Genomic DNA, 16648 nt, shown 5'->3' with positions numbered 1-16648 from the left:
GCGTCTTCCTGCCACGGCCGAGCTTCCCGGGTGCTCTGGACGCGCTCCCATCTCCCCCGGAACTTTGCTCCAGTCACTGTTTCCTCCTGTTCACATCTTTGGCCTCTTCTGTGCCCGCATTTCGCATCGGTGCCTAAGCAGATGCGTTCTCTCCAGTCTGAAAAATACCCTGTTCTCGACTCCGTGTTTCCCTCTAACTTCTCTCTTCAGTATCCCTTTCTCTCCCCTTTCACGGCCGCTTCTGGACAGACTTGTCCACACAGGCTGCGGCGTCCACGCCCATGACCGAATGCCCAGGCAGAAGCCGTTAAGGGCAGCCACGCTCCCGGTCCCGTGGCTGCTCTCCTCCCTGATCCGACCCCACCCTCTGGAGTGTGGGTGCTGGTGTAACCCCCACACCTTATGCTTCTGCCCCCACGGCTCTCTGCTCTGGGTTTCCACCCTGCTCTCCTGGACACTGTTTCCTATGCCTTTCACAGAGAGACCTTCCTCTCCACTGACTCCCATTTAAATGTAAAAAACAGCCTTAGCTCAAAGGCTGTGCAAAAAAGTTTTGCCAACCCCTGGCTTAGTCTATTCTCCCAATATCTACATTGCAACAAAGTCCTGTTGTTTCCTGCAATATAGCAGTGCTGGTGTGGTTTCCTCAAGCGAGTAACCCGTGAGTCAGACCGAGAGTCAGAGAGACAGCCACCACCCACTGGGTAACCCCTGCTGCCGCTCCTGCACCCGCCAGAGTGAGAGCAGGTGCCCCTGACACCTGGGCGCTGAGACCTGTAGGGCTACAGGGGTGGACTCTGCTGCCCCCTGCTGCCCTCTCCTGGCCAGCGGGTGTGGAAGATCAGACATGAAGTCCCGTTGGAGTTGCTGTGGTTCCTGGTGCGTTCAGGTTGGGGTGCTGGTCTCACAGGTTTGTCAAAACCTGCACAGTGGAAAGGACTGAGGCAGGGCTCTTGACACTGGTTGTGGGTGGCCGAGTTTATTGTTTGTCGTAGGCTCCCAGGGCTGTTTGAGCACCAGTATTACAGAAAAAGAAGAGTGACCGTACATCGCACATCTACCATGTGCCGAGTGTTGCTAAACATGTATTATTTCACGTCATCCTTATAGCAACCACGAGCTCCGTGTTCCTTGACTGTTCGGCATATTCCCTCTGTACAAGTGATAAAACTGAGACCCACGGAGGTTCAATGCCTTGGCCGAGGTCCCAGGGAGCAGAGAGCGGAGCTGGAGCTCACAGTTCGTCCGTATTCATCTGACTCTAAACCCATTTCTTAACTGCTCCCCAAGGTCCTCAATCTTTTGTGTAGAGTCTAATTCAGTGGGAACTGTGTGAAGCCACAAATCTGCGTCTTTAGCAAGGATTCTGGTGCTTCTGGACATCGCTTTGAGAACACCGCCTCCCGTAAAGGGAAACTGAACTGCTTCCAGCAGATGCCTATAACTATTCAATGCCAGTAACCTCGTTCTGGGGTGGAACAAACGCGGGGCCTGCCTGTCCTCTTGGAGGAAAGAGATTAGCAGAGGTGATAGAATGGAAAATCTCTCATGGTTCTTCAGGCTTCCTGACCCCACCCCCGTCTGAGCCCAGAAAAGTGCAACTCAGTCAGATTCACCTACAGAGGTGGGACTCCCACCCCCGCCCCTCCCCCTACAGACAAAGAGCCCGGAGCAAGTGCACCCTAAAATCTAAGGGAGGCCTGGCTGTGCCGAGGGACAACCTCACATCTCAGTTGCAATGTGGGCACACGCCTTTCCTTTCCTAATTAGTCAGACTTGGCACTCAGGCTGTCTGGTCTGGAACCGTTCATGGCTTGGTAGGCAGAGACCAAAGGGAAGGGACTTAGGACCTAAACACAGTGAGTCTGTAATGAAACAGAGCAGCCTGGCCCCCACTCACTCACTCCTCGGCTCACTGTGCCTCGCAGCAGCAAAGCTATGTTTGGCCAGGAATGGGACGGAAACTTCCCCCCACCTGGCGGCCCCTGTTTTCTTGAGCTTTCCTGTATCTCTTCGGCTGCTAGGTAAGGTTGGCCATAATCCGCAGAGAAGGGGCCAGTGAGCACCAGCTACTAGGTGGTGCCCAGGGAAGGAGAAATATAGTGGGGAAAACAAAACTCTGCCCCTTTTGTCCTGGGTGTTGCACCGATGGGACCGAATCTCCCAGAGCAGTGTTGGAATTACGTCTTCATTTGACGAATGAGAAGACGGAGGCACAAACACACAAGTGATGTGTGTGAGGCCCCCCAGATAGTAAGACCACCGAGTGCCCACAATCGAAGCCAGAGTCCTCACCCTTTCCAGGCAGCCTTGTGCCACTTGCCACTGGAAGGGGTCACTGCCCTGTCTGTTTGTCCCTCACGACTCCCTCCACTCCCAGTCCAAGCGGGTTCCACTCACAGGGCTTGGGGAAAGGCCATTGGCCCTTGGATCCAAGAACAACGTAAATACGATGAGCCATTTTTTAAAATGAGATTATATATGTCAAGCACTTACCTTACTTTGCCCAGCGCCTGGTACTTTTTAGAGCACTCAGCTGGCCTCCGAGCATTGCTGGGCCTCGGCCTGGGAGGCTGCTGGCTGTGGGAGACTCAGCTGACCGCAAGGTAACAAACACTTTTTAAGTAACTACAATTGATGGTCAAAATAGGAAGGAAAAAATAGCCTTGGGCTCCAGATATATGTAATCCAACTGGGGAATTGAAAGACTTTAATATTTAGAAAAAGAAATCGAACCTTCCTTACAGCTCACACGTCACCAGGGTACTCATTTCTAGCCCTGATCGGACACGTGCAGCTCTGGAGAAAATGACCTCCCTCTTTTGGGGTCTCAGTGTACTTACCGGAAAAATGGAGGCAGTGCCGATCTCAGGGGGTCTGGTTGTCAGGGTCATGTACGTGGCCCATCCTGAACAGCGCACAGCAGCCGGGAGAGAGGAAGAAGCAGCATACGGTGGACTCGCTCCAAGGCCTGACTTGGAAGTTGAGCTCTCAGTGTGGCGAGGGCTCTGCAGAGAGGAAAGAGTTCCAGGTGCTTTTATCCTCAGGTTACGGAAAACCCAACACCAGTTGGTTCGAACACCAATGGAGAGTCCTGAATCAAGGAACCGAGAAATGCACAAGCGGGGCATATTTGAGAGGCGGTTCAATATGCGGTTCAGGCCGTCAGGGCTCCGGTGCTTTCCACCAGTGCCCCTCAGGGGTTGGTGTGCTCGTGATGGTCAAAGGGTGTGAGCAGTCCAGGCCTCCCATCTGCAGCCCTGCAGGCCTCTGTCCCCCCTTCTCAGGAAGTGCTGCCAGTCATTCTGGCTGAAGCAACCTGAGCCATGTGAACCGATCCCCGCCTGCCTGGGCTGGCCAGGCATTGGATTAGGCCACCACCAGAACCTTGGAGCAGAGTCCAGGTTTCGGAAGCACATAGCTTCCCTAAAGGAAACTGGGCCCTCTCGGGGGGTGCAATTTGGCAGGGAGACGGCACAAGGCTCTCCACGGGGAAACCGATTTTGTGCCATGAAAAGGAACAAGCAAGCTGTGCGTGAGAGTGAGCCGCAGTCCGGCTGGGCCCAGAACAGCATTCCTGCGAGGGGGCCGTGAGAAGCGGCATCTGAACCGGCGGTGGGGGCGCTGGAGGGGCCCGCGGTTTCACCGGAGAGCATTTAGCAGCTGTGCCAGCAAATTCAGGAAACGGGCCTGTTTCCTTCTATTATGAAGGCTAATCCTTTAGGCGTTAAATATTTACTCTGCCTGAAAACGCTTCGAGGGGTGAACAGAGAAGGGCGTCCGCAGTTGCTGAGTGCCTACCATCTGCTTTCCCCGCAGTTTCATTTTCCATGCTCCCAACCTTCCCCCCACCCCCCACCCTGGGGAAGGGAGCTTCGCCTGCTTCCCAGACGGAGGAAGAAAGGGAGTTTAGGTGACTTGTCCAGAGTCTGCTCAGCTCATAGCTGGGAGAAGGGAGACTGGAGCCCCCAGGCCTGCTTGATTCCAAAATGCACAGGCAGGCAACCATGTTGCAATTTTTTCCAGTTTGTGAGAATTCCATGGTCTGGTGCGTCATAGCAAGTCCCTGAGCTGATGTCCCTATGCATGGTGACACCTGCTTCGGAGCACGAGCTTGTCCTTGGTTACATGTCTCATAGCCAAGGACTTGATGAGTGTAGGAAGCCGGGGGCAGGGGACTACTCAGGTACCTGCCCCACCGGGACGAGGGGCTGGACGTCAGGACGGGAGAAGCAGGGCGGCTGGGCATCGCTGTCCTGGCCATCGTCGCTGCCTCCTCCTCCTCACACCCTCCCCTCCAGCAGCCCGAGTGCTCTGCTCAGAGCTTCACATACTTTGTCTCCTAGAACCAGCACAAAGCGCCTTTGGGGCAGGTGTGATTGTTCTCCCCATTTTACAGATGAGGAAAGCAAGGGACACCGGGAAAGCTGAGGTCACAGCCTGTGGCTTGTCCCTGTGGGTTGTGTATCCTCATCCCCATCTTACAGAGGAACACCTTTGACTTCCGAGAGGGTGACCGCTGATCCCACTTGGATGTCAAGTGGTTGAGTCTGCATTTGAACTCAAGTTCTGTCTGAGCCCAGACACTGGCAGGGCGATCGCTGTTACGTAAGGAAACCCTTCCGGGGGGGCTCTTTGGCTTGTGGATCCTGCTCTGGAGAGAAGGTCCCAGATGGTCCCAGGAGCCCTCGAGATCCCTTTGTTGGAATAAACACAGGTCCTTTCTGGGGTCGTGTGCACATCGGTGTCCTCCTCCCGGAGTCCCCACTGTCCCCCTTCCCCAAATACCATCTCAGAGGCCCTGAACGTTTAAACCTGGGAGGAGACACCTCCTGTGTGGGCTCCGTCCTGCAGCCTGGGACACATCCCCCCTGTGAGAGGCTGATGCTGATAGTAAACCTTTTATTTTTTTAAGGACACCTACAACAAAAACATGGAGTCTGGGCGCAGATAAGGTCCGTGGGAGCGGCGGGCAGAGGTATAGCGACGCCTGCAGGACAGCTGACGCTGGTGGGGGGGGCGCAGTAGATTGCCCCCTCTGCTTTGTGCTCCATGCTTTTCAGAGCAGACAGGTGCCATGGTGATCGCTGCCACAGAAATAGATGGAGCATCCCAGCAGCCCGCCTGGTGCGGGGCTGCCGAGCTGTTCCCATGGAAACGCATGCGCGCTGGGGAGAGCCAGTTCTTCGGTGTTCTGGCTTACCTTGCGGCTTACCTTGCGGCAGGACCCCCAAAGGGCCCAACCCCCAGAGAGGGGGAGAGGGTCTTATAGAGACCCATCCTATAGGGATGGCCCCTTGAGGCTTCTGACTTTCTCAGGGTGATTGCCTGAGGCCCCTGAAGGCACACCCTTCCCCAAAGGCACCCTGTCTTTGGGTCCCTCTCTCTGAGTCTTCCTGTCCTCCCAGGGACGTCCACTGTCCCTGTTCTGCCTGGATGGGGAAGTGTCGCCGGGTTTACGCAGTGGGTAGCCAGAGCTGCGGGGTAAGGGCAGAGTCTCGGACATTTTCTGGTCAGGACTCCTCCTAAAATGAACTCCCGACTCAGGGGATCCCACCCAGAAGACAGAGCAGGGAAGGGCACATTGCATCAGAGACTGCGGTTTCAGAAACCCGGGCGGTGCAGACTCGGGTGCAGCCTCGGCTGTTTCTGGTGCAGTGTCAGTGGGTTGGAAGACCCTCTGAAGCAGCCGCTCGAGCCCCCGGGTGGGTGCACAGCCATCTCTGCAGCGGGGTTGAGGGATGGGTATAAATGAACCTACACGACCAAGCTTCGTGCATTTTTTGTTGGATTTAGACCAAATTTATGTCTTCTAAAACATCACCCTCACATAGACACACCCTTTAAACTTGTCTGATATTAGGTCTAATATAAGAGGATTGAATTGAGCCCTGGCTGGTGTGGCTCAGTGGATTGAGTGCCAGCCTGAGAAACAAAAGGTCACTGGTTTGATTCCCAGTCAGGGCACATGCCTGGGTTGTGAGCCAGGGTCCCCAGCTGGGGGCGTGCGAGAGGCAACCAATCTATTTATCTTTCGCACATCAATATTTCTCTCCCTCTCTTTCTCCCTCCTTTCCCCTCACCCTAAAAATAAATGAAATTCTTAGGTGAAAGGTCATGTATCATTAGATCTGCCCCCTAATAGCCACTTCTGTCTGTAATGGGGCTCTATTCTATATATTGGTTTCTAGACATTCCTACTCTCAATGGCAGACTTCCCATAGAGCAGTCAACTGTACATTTGGACTAACATATGGTCCTGAGACCAACAATTCTAAGAACTGACCAGCTGAGAGTTTATTTTACTCTCAAAGAAACACACATACATACCCCCTACAAGAGAATTTCTTACAACTTTGAGTCACTACTGCCGCCAACTCATCCATCAGCGCCTAAGTAGCCACAGGTTGTGAAAGGCATAAAACTGGAAGGCCCTGGGAAGCGTCTGTCCTGGCACGTCTGGCACCTGACGTGAAGAGACCAAGGCCCAACGTGCCGAGGTGCTTTGCTGGCTGGCTCAGCGGTTTTTCTACATGTGCAGGCAGCGTGTCAGGCTGTCACTACCAGGCAAGCCCTTTCCCAGCCTCTGGGGACAGAGGGACAGAGGGAGGTGGAAGTCCAGGGGCCTCCAGCTCTTCCAAGAGGCGGGGAGCATCCTCCCCTCCAGGGAGGGATGCTCACAGCGACCTTGAAGTAGGCTCATGAGTCATGCCATTGGGTGTGCTGTGCACTGGAAGGGTAGCTAGACATTGAAGCACCTCCGTGGGTGATGCCCAGGACTCACCCACGGAACCATGTGACTCGACGTTTCACCATTAGCAGCGTTAGACCCTTCCCCTCCCTCCGGACCCAGGTGCCACACCTCGTGGTCCAGGCGTTGGGTTCGGCGGGCCGTTGCTGAACCTCTGGATTCAGTAAGCAATGCGCCTGCTCCATTTTTACAGGCCCAGCAAACTGAAACAGAAGGGCTTGCCCGGTTAGCCTGTAACAGCGTCACACCTTGGAGTCTTGCCACTGGTTGGATTGCTTTATTTGACTAAGTAACTAAAAGCAGATACTCTCTGAAAAGGAGGCTCTCAAATAGCCTATAACTTTCTAAGAAAGGACAGTTTGCAGCCGCGTTTGGCAGAGTTTTCCCCACATTTCACAGAGTCATAAAGTCACCGTTTGGCCATGCGAAGCGCGCACATCAGACCCTCCTGTGCCAAGATGAGTTCCTTCCCCAGGCGCTGGAACCGGAAGCCGAGTTAGAGAATATTTGATGTTTAACTCAAGACACATGCCGACCCCGGTGCCACTTTTCACACCAGCATTCTGAAATGAAACATCTAACGTGACTGTACCTTAACGCTCACAGTTCAGTATTTTAATGTAGATTGTACTTCTTATAGTGGTAAAATACCTGCGACATAAAATTTACTGTCTTAACCAGTTTCCAGCGTACAGTCTGTGGCAGTGAGGACGCCCACATGGTTGTGTGACCGTCTTCACCATCCACCCCCAGGATGTTTTCATTGTCTCAAACTTAAAATCTGTCCCCACTAAACACTGGCCCCCACCTCCCTCTGTCCCTAGCCCAGGGCACCCACTTGTCCACCTTCCATCTCTATGAATTTGACTGTTCCAGGTACGTCACTAGGGGGCGTCATACAGCATCTGTCTCTTTGTCTCTGGCTTGTTTCACTCAGCACAGTGTCTTCCAGGTTCATCCATGTTGTGACAGGATTTCCTCCCTCTTAAAGGCTAAATAATGTTCCATTATATGAATATACCACAGTTTGTTTATCTTCTCTTTAGTTTTTCTATAACTTATTGCTTATCACTTTTAAATTTTAAAATGATCATCAAATGACAGAAAATTTGCAAGGTATACGAAAAACCTCTCTTTATTTCTTGAACTCTCAAAGAATAAGTTTTGCTGGTGCCCGATCATTTTCTGGTATTTTCCTATGGTTTTCCTACTGCATCACAGCCATTAAGTCCAGGAAACTGGCTCAGGTTCATTGCTGCCATTAAATCCCGGACCCCACCCAAGTCTCACCAGTTATCACAGTGGTGTCTTGTATCCCCAAAGGATCCAGTTCGGAATCACTCTCGCATGTAGTCTCCTCTGTTTAATCTCCCTCAACCCGGAAGGGCAGCTCCTCAGTCTTTCCGTGACTTTCGCGACCTTGACCCTTTCGGACGGAGAAGACAGATGCTGTAGGATGCCCCTCAGTTACGTTTGTCTCATGTTTCCTCGCGATCAGAGGCAGGTTACGCCTCTTTGGCAGGAATATCACTTGGAATAGCAGCGACCCTGCATCCCTCTCCCTGCCCCTACCACGGGACTCACCGTTTTGATTTGTTTCTATCCTAATGACGTTAACTTCGATCACATGATTAAGGTGGTACCTACCAGGTTTTTCTAAGACAAACTTAGTCGTTTCCTCTTCGTAATTAAAAGGCTTTTTACAGGGAGGCACTCTGGAGCTATGTGAATATCCCATTCCTTGTTAACTTGAGTTAACTTTTATATCCACATGGACGTATGGGCTCCTATTTTAGTTAGTGAATCACACCCCATCCCCGTGGTTACTTCCTTTGAAGCTCACGTCGTCCCCGGTCTGACCGGAGAGAGGCCCCTCGGCCCGTGCCCTTCCTGTGGAGCCCATCATTCTCTGGGCATGTGCTCTCTTTCTGACAGGACAAGGTGTTCCAGGTTCATCTTCTAACTTCCTTGCCCCAGCGGTGGGGCCAACCATTTCTCTGAGGAGTCGTGACTTATTTTAATGGAAAATGGTATTTGGAATCCAAGATATGGGCACTAGATGTGCTCACTACTGTGGAGCTACTGCTCCCCCTACATGCACACGCACAGTCCTTACCCTCTGGCACCACATGCCAGGCTGCCGCCCTCTGCAGAATCCCTCCTCCTTCCCCTGAACAGGTTGTGACACCACAGGACACCCCTGGGGACATCCTCCACAGCCCCTGGGCTCTGACCCCCTGCTTTGGGCCATCCTGTGCGCTGGCGCCCACCCACAGTGCTCTGCTCCACCTCCTGACTCCAGGACTGAATTGTTCAGGAAGGGGAAGGAGAAGAGACCGCCACTGACCTCGCCACCGTCCTCGGCAGAAAGTACTTGTTTTGTTAGCAATCCTTTGCCCAGTGGGAGCACTGGTAATCGTCCTGTTAAGTAAACCACACTAATCAATTCACAATACTCCCAGCATTTGGCCAACCTTTTGTCTTTGTTACTGTAATGAAAAATTTTTTGAAGTATTTAGGATGCCTTTTTCCTTTATGGCAACATCTATCGTGCAAATTTTCAGTGGCATGTAGGCTGCCACCAGTAACCGTCTTGGCCAATGTTGAACAACTCCCACCACAAAAACTAATGAACAGAGACGAGGTCTGCACTCCCACCTAGTCTGTTCTTCCATGGTCAAGTGCGGGACTCTGGGCAAGTGATCGGGAGGCAGCTACGGGAACCAGAAAGGAACTCTCATAATACCGGGAATTGCTTACGCTTTTGAATAGTGTGATCTTGGCTCGACTCTGAGGGTCAAGGAAACAGACTGTGTCTTCTGTTACTTTTTGTACCGCTCAAGGTCACATCCTGTGCATGCACAAGGTGCCCCCATGCCTATTGGCTGGCAGAGCTGTGGTGGCTTTGACACTGTAGGGAGGGAGGGAGAACACGAGGAGTAAAATCCGATGGATGCTCCAGCTTTACCCTCCTCGCCCTCCAGGACTGTAAATTCCTCCCAGAAACACTTGCTTCCCTTGGCTTCTGAGCCACCTTGTTTCTCTCCGACCTCCCTGGTTGCCTCCTCTTGGTTGCCTTTGTGGGAGTCGATTGCTTTGTCCATGCTCCCCACGGTGGGCATTTACTGGGTGCCTCCCACGTGCCAGGCACTGTGGTAAGCACTGGAGATACAGCAAGAAATGAAACAGATCCAAAGCTCTGCACTGGTGGAACTGAAGGGAGGCAGAGAACTTTCTCCCTGGCATGTATGTCTGTGTGATCCCTTGTGCCCGCCTCACAAGACCAACCGTGGCTCCACCTGAGTGTGCTGAGCCCTGGCTGGTCCAGCAGGGCATGCAAAGGGTTAAGCCAGCTTCTCTTCTGCAAGGTTCTTCTCTGGGACTGAGATGTTCTAGATGCTCATCTTTCTGGCCTGGCCTCTCTCCCCTCTCATCTGCCACCGTTTCACTCTTCCTGTCCTACAGTCTGCCCCCCACCTACAGCTTGAATCACCTTCATAGATGGTAAGTCTTACCTGGTCACTCTACCGCTGAAAACCTTTGTGACTTCCCTTCGCTCTGGGGATGGATCCGAATTCCTTCCAGAGCTGGCTCTGCTGAGCCTCCCGGCGCCTGCTCCCCTCCTCCTCCCCTGCACCATGTACTTCCTCAGCACAGGAAGCTGGTGCCCCCCACGTGCCTCCCGGCCTTTGTTCATGCTGTTCCCCGAGACAGCACCCTCCCTCCCCTCCTGTCTGCTAGTCTGAGCACCAGCTCCCCCTGTCGTCCTCGTGGCCCCAGAGGGCTCCGCACATGGTCTCACAGTTACCCATCTACCTTCCCGTCCCTCCCAGGGAGGCGGACACAGTGGTAACTACCTGGTGCCTGTCTGTCTCTGGGGAAGAAAACCCCCGGGAGCCTGGGCTGTGGCTGTCTTCTTCCCTGAGACATGGGCAGCGCGCTGGGCAGGAGTAATAAACACAGCACAGCTTCCAGGAGCTCACCGTGGGCCCGGCCCGAACTGTTCTCAGAGCCTCCCGTGTGTTAGCTGATTTCAGCCCACCACAGCTGAGGGAGGTTCATGCTGTGGTCAGTCCCTGCTTCCAGTTGAGAAAATCGGCACAGAGAGGTTCGTGATCCCCTCCTAAGTGCAGGGGCAGGTTTATAATTCAGACGGTCCAGCAGACATCTGTGCTCTGGGCCATGACGCCTGCTCAATGAACACGTGGATGCTGGATTGTGTCTGAACCAGGTGGATTTTGTGATTGGAAATGTGGTAAGGGTGGGAATGCAGTTGGAGGGAGCTTGGGACCGGGCCCCAAGCACCGTTCAAGCCCCCACCCACTCTGTTTAGGGCACACACTCGGGCCACCTTCCTCGGTGCCCCCAGACCCCAGCAACCAGCACAGAGGGGGAGAAGTAGAAGCCGTGTCAGCTCAAGGGTCAGAAGGAGAGAGAAGAGTGTCCGGGTGTCAGGGAAGAGCGTGAGAGAAGCCTGGAACCCCGAGGTGTGGGTTCACTGGAGACCCAGGTGGAAAGCCGAGAAATCCAAGGTTCAGTCCCCAAAGAGACAGGGACCCAAGAGACTCTGTCCTCAGAACCATCCTGTAGGGGACAGGGGGGTAGTCCCCACTATGTTTACTGAGTATATTATTCCTATTAACACCACAGGATGGATGGATGATGGATGGATGGATGAATGGATGGATGGATACATTGATGTAGATAGGTAGATACTGATCAAGCAGGCATAAATTTAAACTTGCTTTTGGATTTGGGCTCTGTCACACACTTGTCATGGGACTTCTGGTAACTTCTTTGACCTCCCTGAGCCCCGGCTTCCTGGTCTATAATGGGACTAATGATGACTTTTGTGGGTGGTGGTGAGGCACCAGTGGCTGTGCCCCAGTGAAGGTGAAGGGCCTGGCGGCAGTGGGTCCCCGCACAGGGCGGGGCTGCTGTCACTCGGCATCTGCCTGCACACTCTCGGGTTGGTATGTCGAGAGCCCTTCTTGGGCAGGAACCAGTGAGCACGTCCTTCATGCTCTGTTTGACCTCTGCCTTCAAGGGGAGGACTCTGGGGGGAAGGGGTTCTCAGCCTTCTTTCCTGTCCAGCCTGTGTCGTCCGGGTGCCTGGCACACTCCCAGCCTGCATCTCGCAGGGCAGGGGTTGTAGCTACGCTCATTTATCCCCAGGCCAGGAGAGCAACATTATTACAGGAATGACCTAGATCTGTTTGAATCATATTGAAACAATAAATAAATAAAGCAAAGGAAAGGCACTCATCCTCAGAGTCTGGTCTTCCGGCCACAGTTTATCTGAAAACAATCACCAGCTTGCCCCTGACACCCTACCCAGTAATAATGGGGGGAGGTGAGGGCTACTGGGTACCTGTGGGGTCTCCGTTTCACTGGTTTAGGGTACACTTCATTCTTTCCTCCAGATATGAAGTGAGGACAATTATCAGGGTTCTGGCCGCTGTCCCCACACGGTTATGGAACGGTTCTGTCTTTGACCTTGCTCAGTGCCTGGCTGAGGTGTTAAGCCTCCCACAGTGGGGACCGCAGATACCCAGGATCTTAGGCGACGCCTGGGCTGTTTGGCCAAGAAGCGAGGTCTGCCAGGCCCGGGCGCACACTGTCAGCCCAGCGGGCAAGCACAGGCTTGACCTGCCAGAGCAGCTGCTGGAGCCTCAGCATCTTCCACTGGGGGGCGGGGCCCAGCCTCGCCTGACCCTCCCTGCACCCCCGCCCGGCCGGGCAGCGCCAACTGCTCTCTCCTCCGAGTGCCTGCAGCTGTGAAAGCATTCGCTGGGGTGCTTTCTGCCCCGTCCAGGGCAGTCTTTTTACACTTGTGTTCGGCAGAGACTTTATACAGTCTCAGTTTCTTTATTCCAGTGGCATGGGGTTTACCCAGTTTTCTAGCTCTGACACTGGAGTTGAAAACATACACTGGTGGTTTAGAATCCCGTTGGGTTCTTCCCTTTTAGACAAAAAGGAGAGCAGAAAATCAGGCTTGTCCAGAGCCTGCTATGGGCACTGCCTTTGAATTGTGCTTTCATCCATCCTACAGTCAGCCAGTCATTCAACAAACGCTCCCTGAACTCCCACTTTTGTGGCAGCCGCTGTGCTAGGCACAGGGCACATTTGGACGGAGAAGACATGGTCTGTGCCTTGGAGGCCAACACAGTGTGACCTGGATTTTGCTAGTGCATTGCAATCTCTCTTTCTGGCATATTAGAAGTCAACTTATAGAATTCCTTTCTAAATTTAATTTCCTAGAACTTTGAGACCATCTCTGTATTTGAAAAATCTACAGTACAGCGGGGAACAAAAGTAGGTTTACAGCTGTAATACAAATAAATAAATACAATAATTAGTAAATAACAATATAAGCATAAATCTGTTTTGTGTACTCACAACTAACTGTAAACCCACTTTTGCCACACCCTGTATTTATTCATTCACCAAAAGTCTGTGTAAGACTCTGTGCGCGGGCAGTGGGGGCAGGGAGGGTGTATAAAGAAGAAACAAAATCTCTGCCTCTTGGAGGCCTAAGTCTAAACAATAAGAGTCACGTGTCGACAGGAAGTTCAGCCTGCTATTTCCTTTGCGATTGCACATGGCATTCATTCATTTGTTCATTTGGGCGTAAGTATTTCTGTTGTATACTGTGTGCTCTCAGGCCTGTGGAAGAGGCCTAGGCACTTGGGGTCTCCCAGGGAGAGAGAAAGAGGGTTCAGAGTCAAATAGAACATCAGGTCAACTGTGATTTAGGCCAAACTCAGTGCCTCAAAAAAATGCTCCGAGGGCCCAGGAGCCCCAGCCTAAGCCAGCACGCACCTGCTGGCTTCTTCATAGAGGTGGAAGATTCTGAACCAGCGCCGAGGAATGCAAAGGCCTTCTGAGAGGGAGGGAGGACATTCCAGGCCAGGGGAAGGGCATAAGCAAAGGTCTTGAAGTGTTAGGAATTTCTCATTAGAGACTGAGTTTTGAAGGGGTTGGGGAGGAGGGAGAACTCGCTCCAACCAACACCCATCTCAGGGCAGGGCCGGGAACCGCTCTGGGCCGGCAGGGATGTGGCAGTGTAGGGGGAGTCTGCCGCCTTCAGGAGAGCTGCGCTTTCTCATTTGTTTCCTTTGTCCCCTCTCCTAGACTCTCTGCGGCCTGTCAAAGGACAGTGCGATGTCCTTCACCCTCCACCTGAAGTCCTGCCCTTTCTCTGTCATAAGGAGTTGGATCCTACAAAAGAAACCAAACATCAGAAACATGTTCAGCACGGCTGGGGGTGAGTGGTGCTTGGTGTTTAAAGAAAGGGAAAAAGAATTCTCTGGGACATGAAACTTTGGAAATACCAGCTGTATAAAGTGCAGGAATTCCCTGAGACACCCAGCCTCTGCATGCGAGACTGACAGTAAGACCCGATGCAGTTGGCTCCGGTGCCCAGCCAGCTTCCCAGAAGGGGCTGGCACTCAGGCCGGTCTCAGTGTGAATACCTGTTCACGCGGGGGAGTCTGGCACCATATAGCTCAGTCGCCACAGCCCCACAGGGAGAACCACCCACGGCCGCCAATCATGGGAGGGCTTTCTCTCCCGGAAAACTGCCCTCTGCTTATGTAGCATTTTAATCTGGTTCTGGTTCAGGCCAAGTCCCCCTACACTGCTCTGACCTTCTGTGGGTGGCACCCATTTCCCTACTGTCTCCCAGCAGTGACACCCAAGGTTCTAAAAGATCCTGCAAGAGAAAACACGTCAAAGTTGTCATGGACCCGAGTCTCAGCAAACATTCACAACCCAAGGGATGTGCGCATGACATCAGACCAAAACAATCTTCTCCTCCCTGGTTTACCGCCCCTTCCAAAAAGACACCACTCGGTCCTCTGCCCCATGTCCTGTTACTAATGGGGACGACTCATGGACTTTCTCTGACCAGAAGTGCAGATGAACAAAACCAAGCACGGTGGCTCTGAAGTCCATTCAGCTAAAAAGGAAATAAGGAAGTTGTGGGCATATAATACCTCTCTGATTGGTGGCATTAAAAACCCAACGGGCTCTCCCAGTGGGCTCTGGAGGGCAGAAGGGGCTGACCAGGGAATGTGAGGCCTCTGGGCTGGTGCAGTTCCTCCCACCTCCCCCCCAGATTATTTTCAGAGGCACGCTGGGCTTGCTTGAGATGCGCGGTCGGCCTCCTCGGGCTTCCAGCAGCTGGCAGGGTCAAGTGCGTCCTCATATTGGAAGTCTGTCGGTAGCTTTGGCCAGCATTGCAGGTTTGAGATCACAAATTCCAAGCGGTGAGAGCGGGTTGCATCCTGGCTGTGCCGCACACCCAGTTGTTCTCCTCACACGTCAAATACAGAGGATAACATAGATAAATTACTTACCACAGAGAGCCTGGCACACACTGCGCACGCAATACTCACTATATTACCATGGAGGAGAAATGTCCGTGTGTTGACAGAGCAAACCTGGCATTTGGAAGAACTGCACCCAAGGTTATTTCTCCAAAAGAGCATAAGTGTGCTTTCCTTTGGAGTGGTCTTTTTAAAGGGAATATCCTTTGTTTTAAACATAACTTTTTAAATATGTTTTTCTCCAGTGATTGAATGATTCTTATCTATTGCATAAATTTTAGAATACTGAGAAAAGTCCTATTAAAATCACCTGGTCTTGTCACCTGGAAATAATCGTGATTAGCATGTAGATATATTTCTTTTCTTTCTCTCACTGATTTTATGTAAAGGGGAATACACGGAACCCACTGTTTTGTTATCTAGTATTGTGCTGTTAATGGTACAGCCCAAACATCTCTTATTAGCATGAAATATTTCTTCTGCACCATAACTTAAATGTCTGTACAAGGGTCCACGGAGCAAATGCAACTCCATCTCCTGCTTTGTGAACCCCTGAGTGTTAGGTAACCTGTACACCGGAGGGAGCTTGCAGACTTGTGCCCTGTTACCGCGGGAACACGGGGGGCCCAGGGTCACGCTGCTGGTGGGAGGCAGAGTCAGGGTTCAGACCCCCCATCCTCAGACCCCAGAGGGGGGCTGGTTGCCACTGGAGGGGCCATGGCACACAAGCGGGGGGTCTCCCTCTGTAGCTCTGCTAAAACTGTGTCTTGGAGGGAAAGTCAAGGATTCTGTGAGCTCAGTCAAGGGTCTTCCCAGACAAAACACGTGACGTCTCTTCCCTAGAAAGGGCACCCACCTGGCTAAGGAGGCCCACGGAAAGGCACTCACGTTGGCCACCTGGGTGGTGCAGAATAGAACCTCAGTGCAGTGCCTCCACCCACCTGCTGGGACGGCCGGAGTGAGAAAGGGCAGTGATGCCAAGGAAGGGAGAGAGCGTGCGTGGCGCGACCGAGACCTCACGCGCCACGGGTGCGTGGGGGTATAAAGTCATAACCACACTGGACACTGCTTAGCAGTACGTATCAAAGCTGACCATGCCTGCACCCTACGGCCCTAGGTGTACGCCAAACAGGAACGTGAACCCCAAAATGCACGTACTAAAATGTTCGTGGCAGCCCCATCACTAACGCCACACTGGAAGCCAATCAAATGCCCTCCTGCCATTCAGGGCGTAAGCACCCTGTGGCAATGACTATATAACCCAGCAATGAGACTGAACCAACACGCAAAAACACGGATGGTTCTCTAACATATTGCCGAAGGAACGCAACTAAACTCAAAAGATTCACACTGCATGATTCCGCCATGTGAGACGCAGGCGGACGTAACCTGGGATGCCAGCAGTTAGGGGAGTGGCCGCCCCTGCGGGGTTGGGGGGGGCTGTGTGGTCACTGCCAGAGGCGTGAGGGGGCTTCTGGGGTGTTCCCAGTGTGCTGTTTCGTGACCTGAATGCTGGTTACAGTGTGTGTGTGGGGGGTCATTTTCTGACACTTCAGCAAGCGGCACA

General features: G+C 52.8%; 1 protein-coding gene across 5 annotated transcripts in view; it reads left to right on the top strand.

Moving 5' to 3' along the window:
• The window catches only part of DGLUCY (D-glutamate cyclase), a 94888-nt gene that overhangs the window by 41739 nt on the left and 36501 nt on the right, over window positions 1-16648 (top strand). For all 5 annotated transcript variants that reach the window (XM_053666096.1, XM_053666097.1, XM_053666098.1 and 2 more), the window contains one exon: window positions 13886-14018. In XM_053666096.1, the coding sequence (XP_053522071.1) occupies window positions 13916-14018 (103 nt within the window). In that variant the 5' untranslated portion in view covers window positions 13886-13915. The remainder of the gene's footprint in view (window positions 1-13885; window positions 14019-16648) is intronic.

This window comes from Artibeus jamaicensis, unplaced genomic scaffold, assembly GCF_021234435.1.
Source record: "Artibeus jamaicensis isolate MK-2021 breed Jamaican fruit bat unplaced genomic scaffold, CSHL_Jam_final contig_444, whole genome shotgun sequence".
Classification (NCBI taxonomy): Eukaryota; Metazoa; Chordata; class Mammalia; order Chiroptera; family Phyllostomidae; genus Artibeus; species Artibeus jamaicensis.
This window is presented reverse-complemented; position numbering and strand designations above follow the sequence as displayed.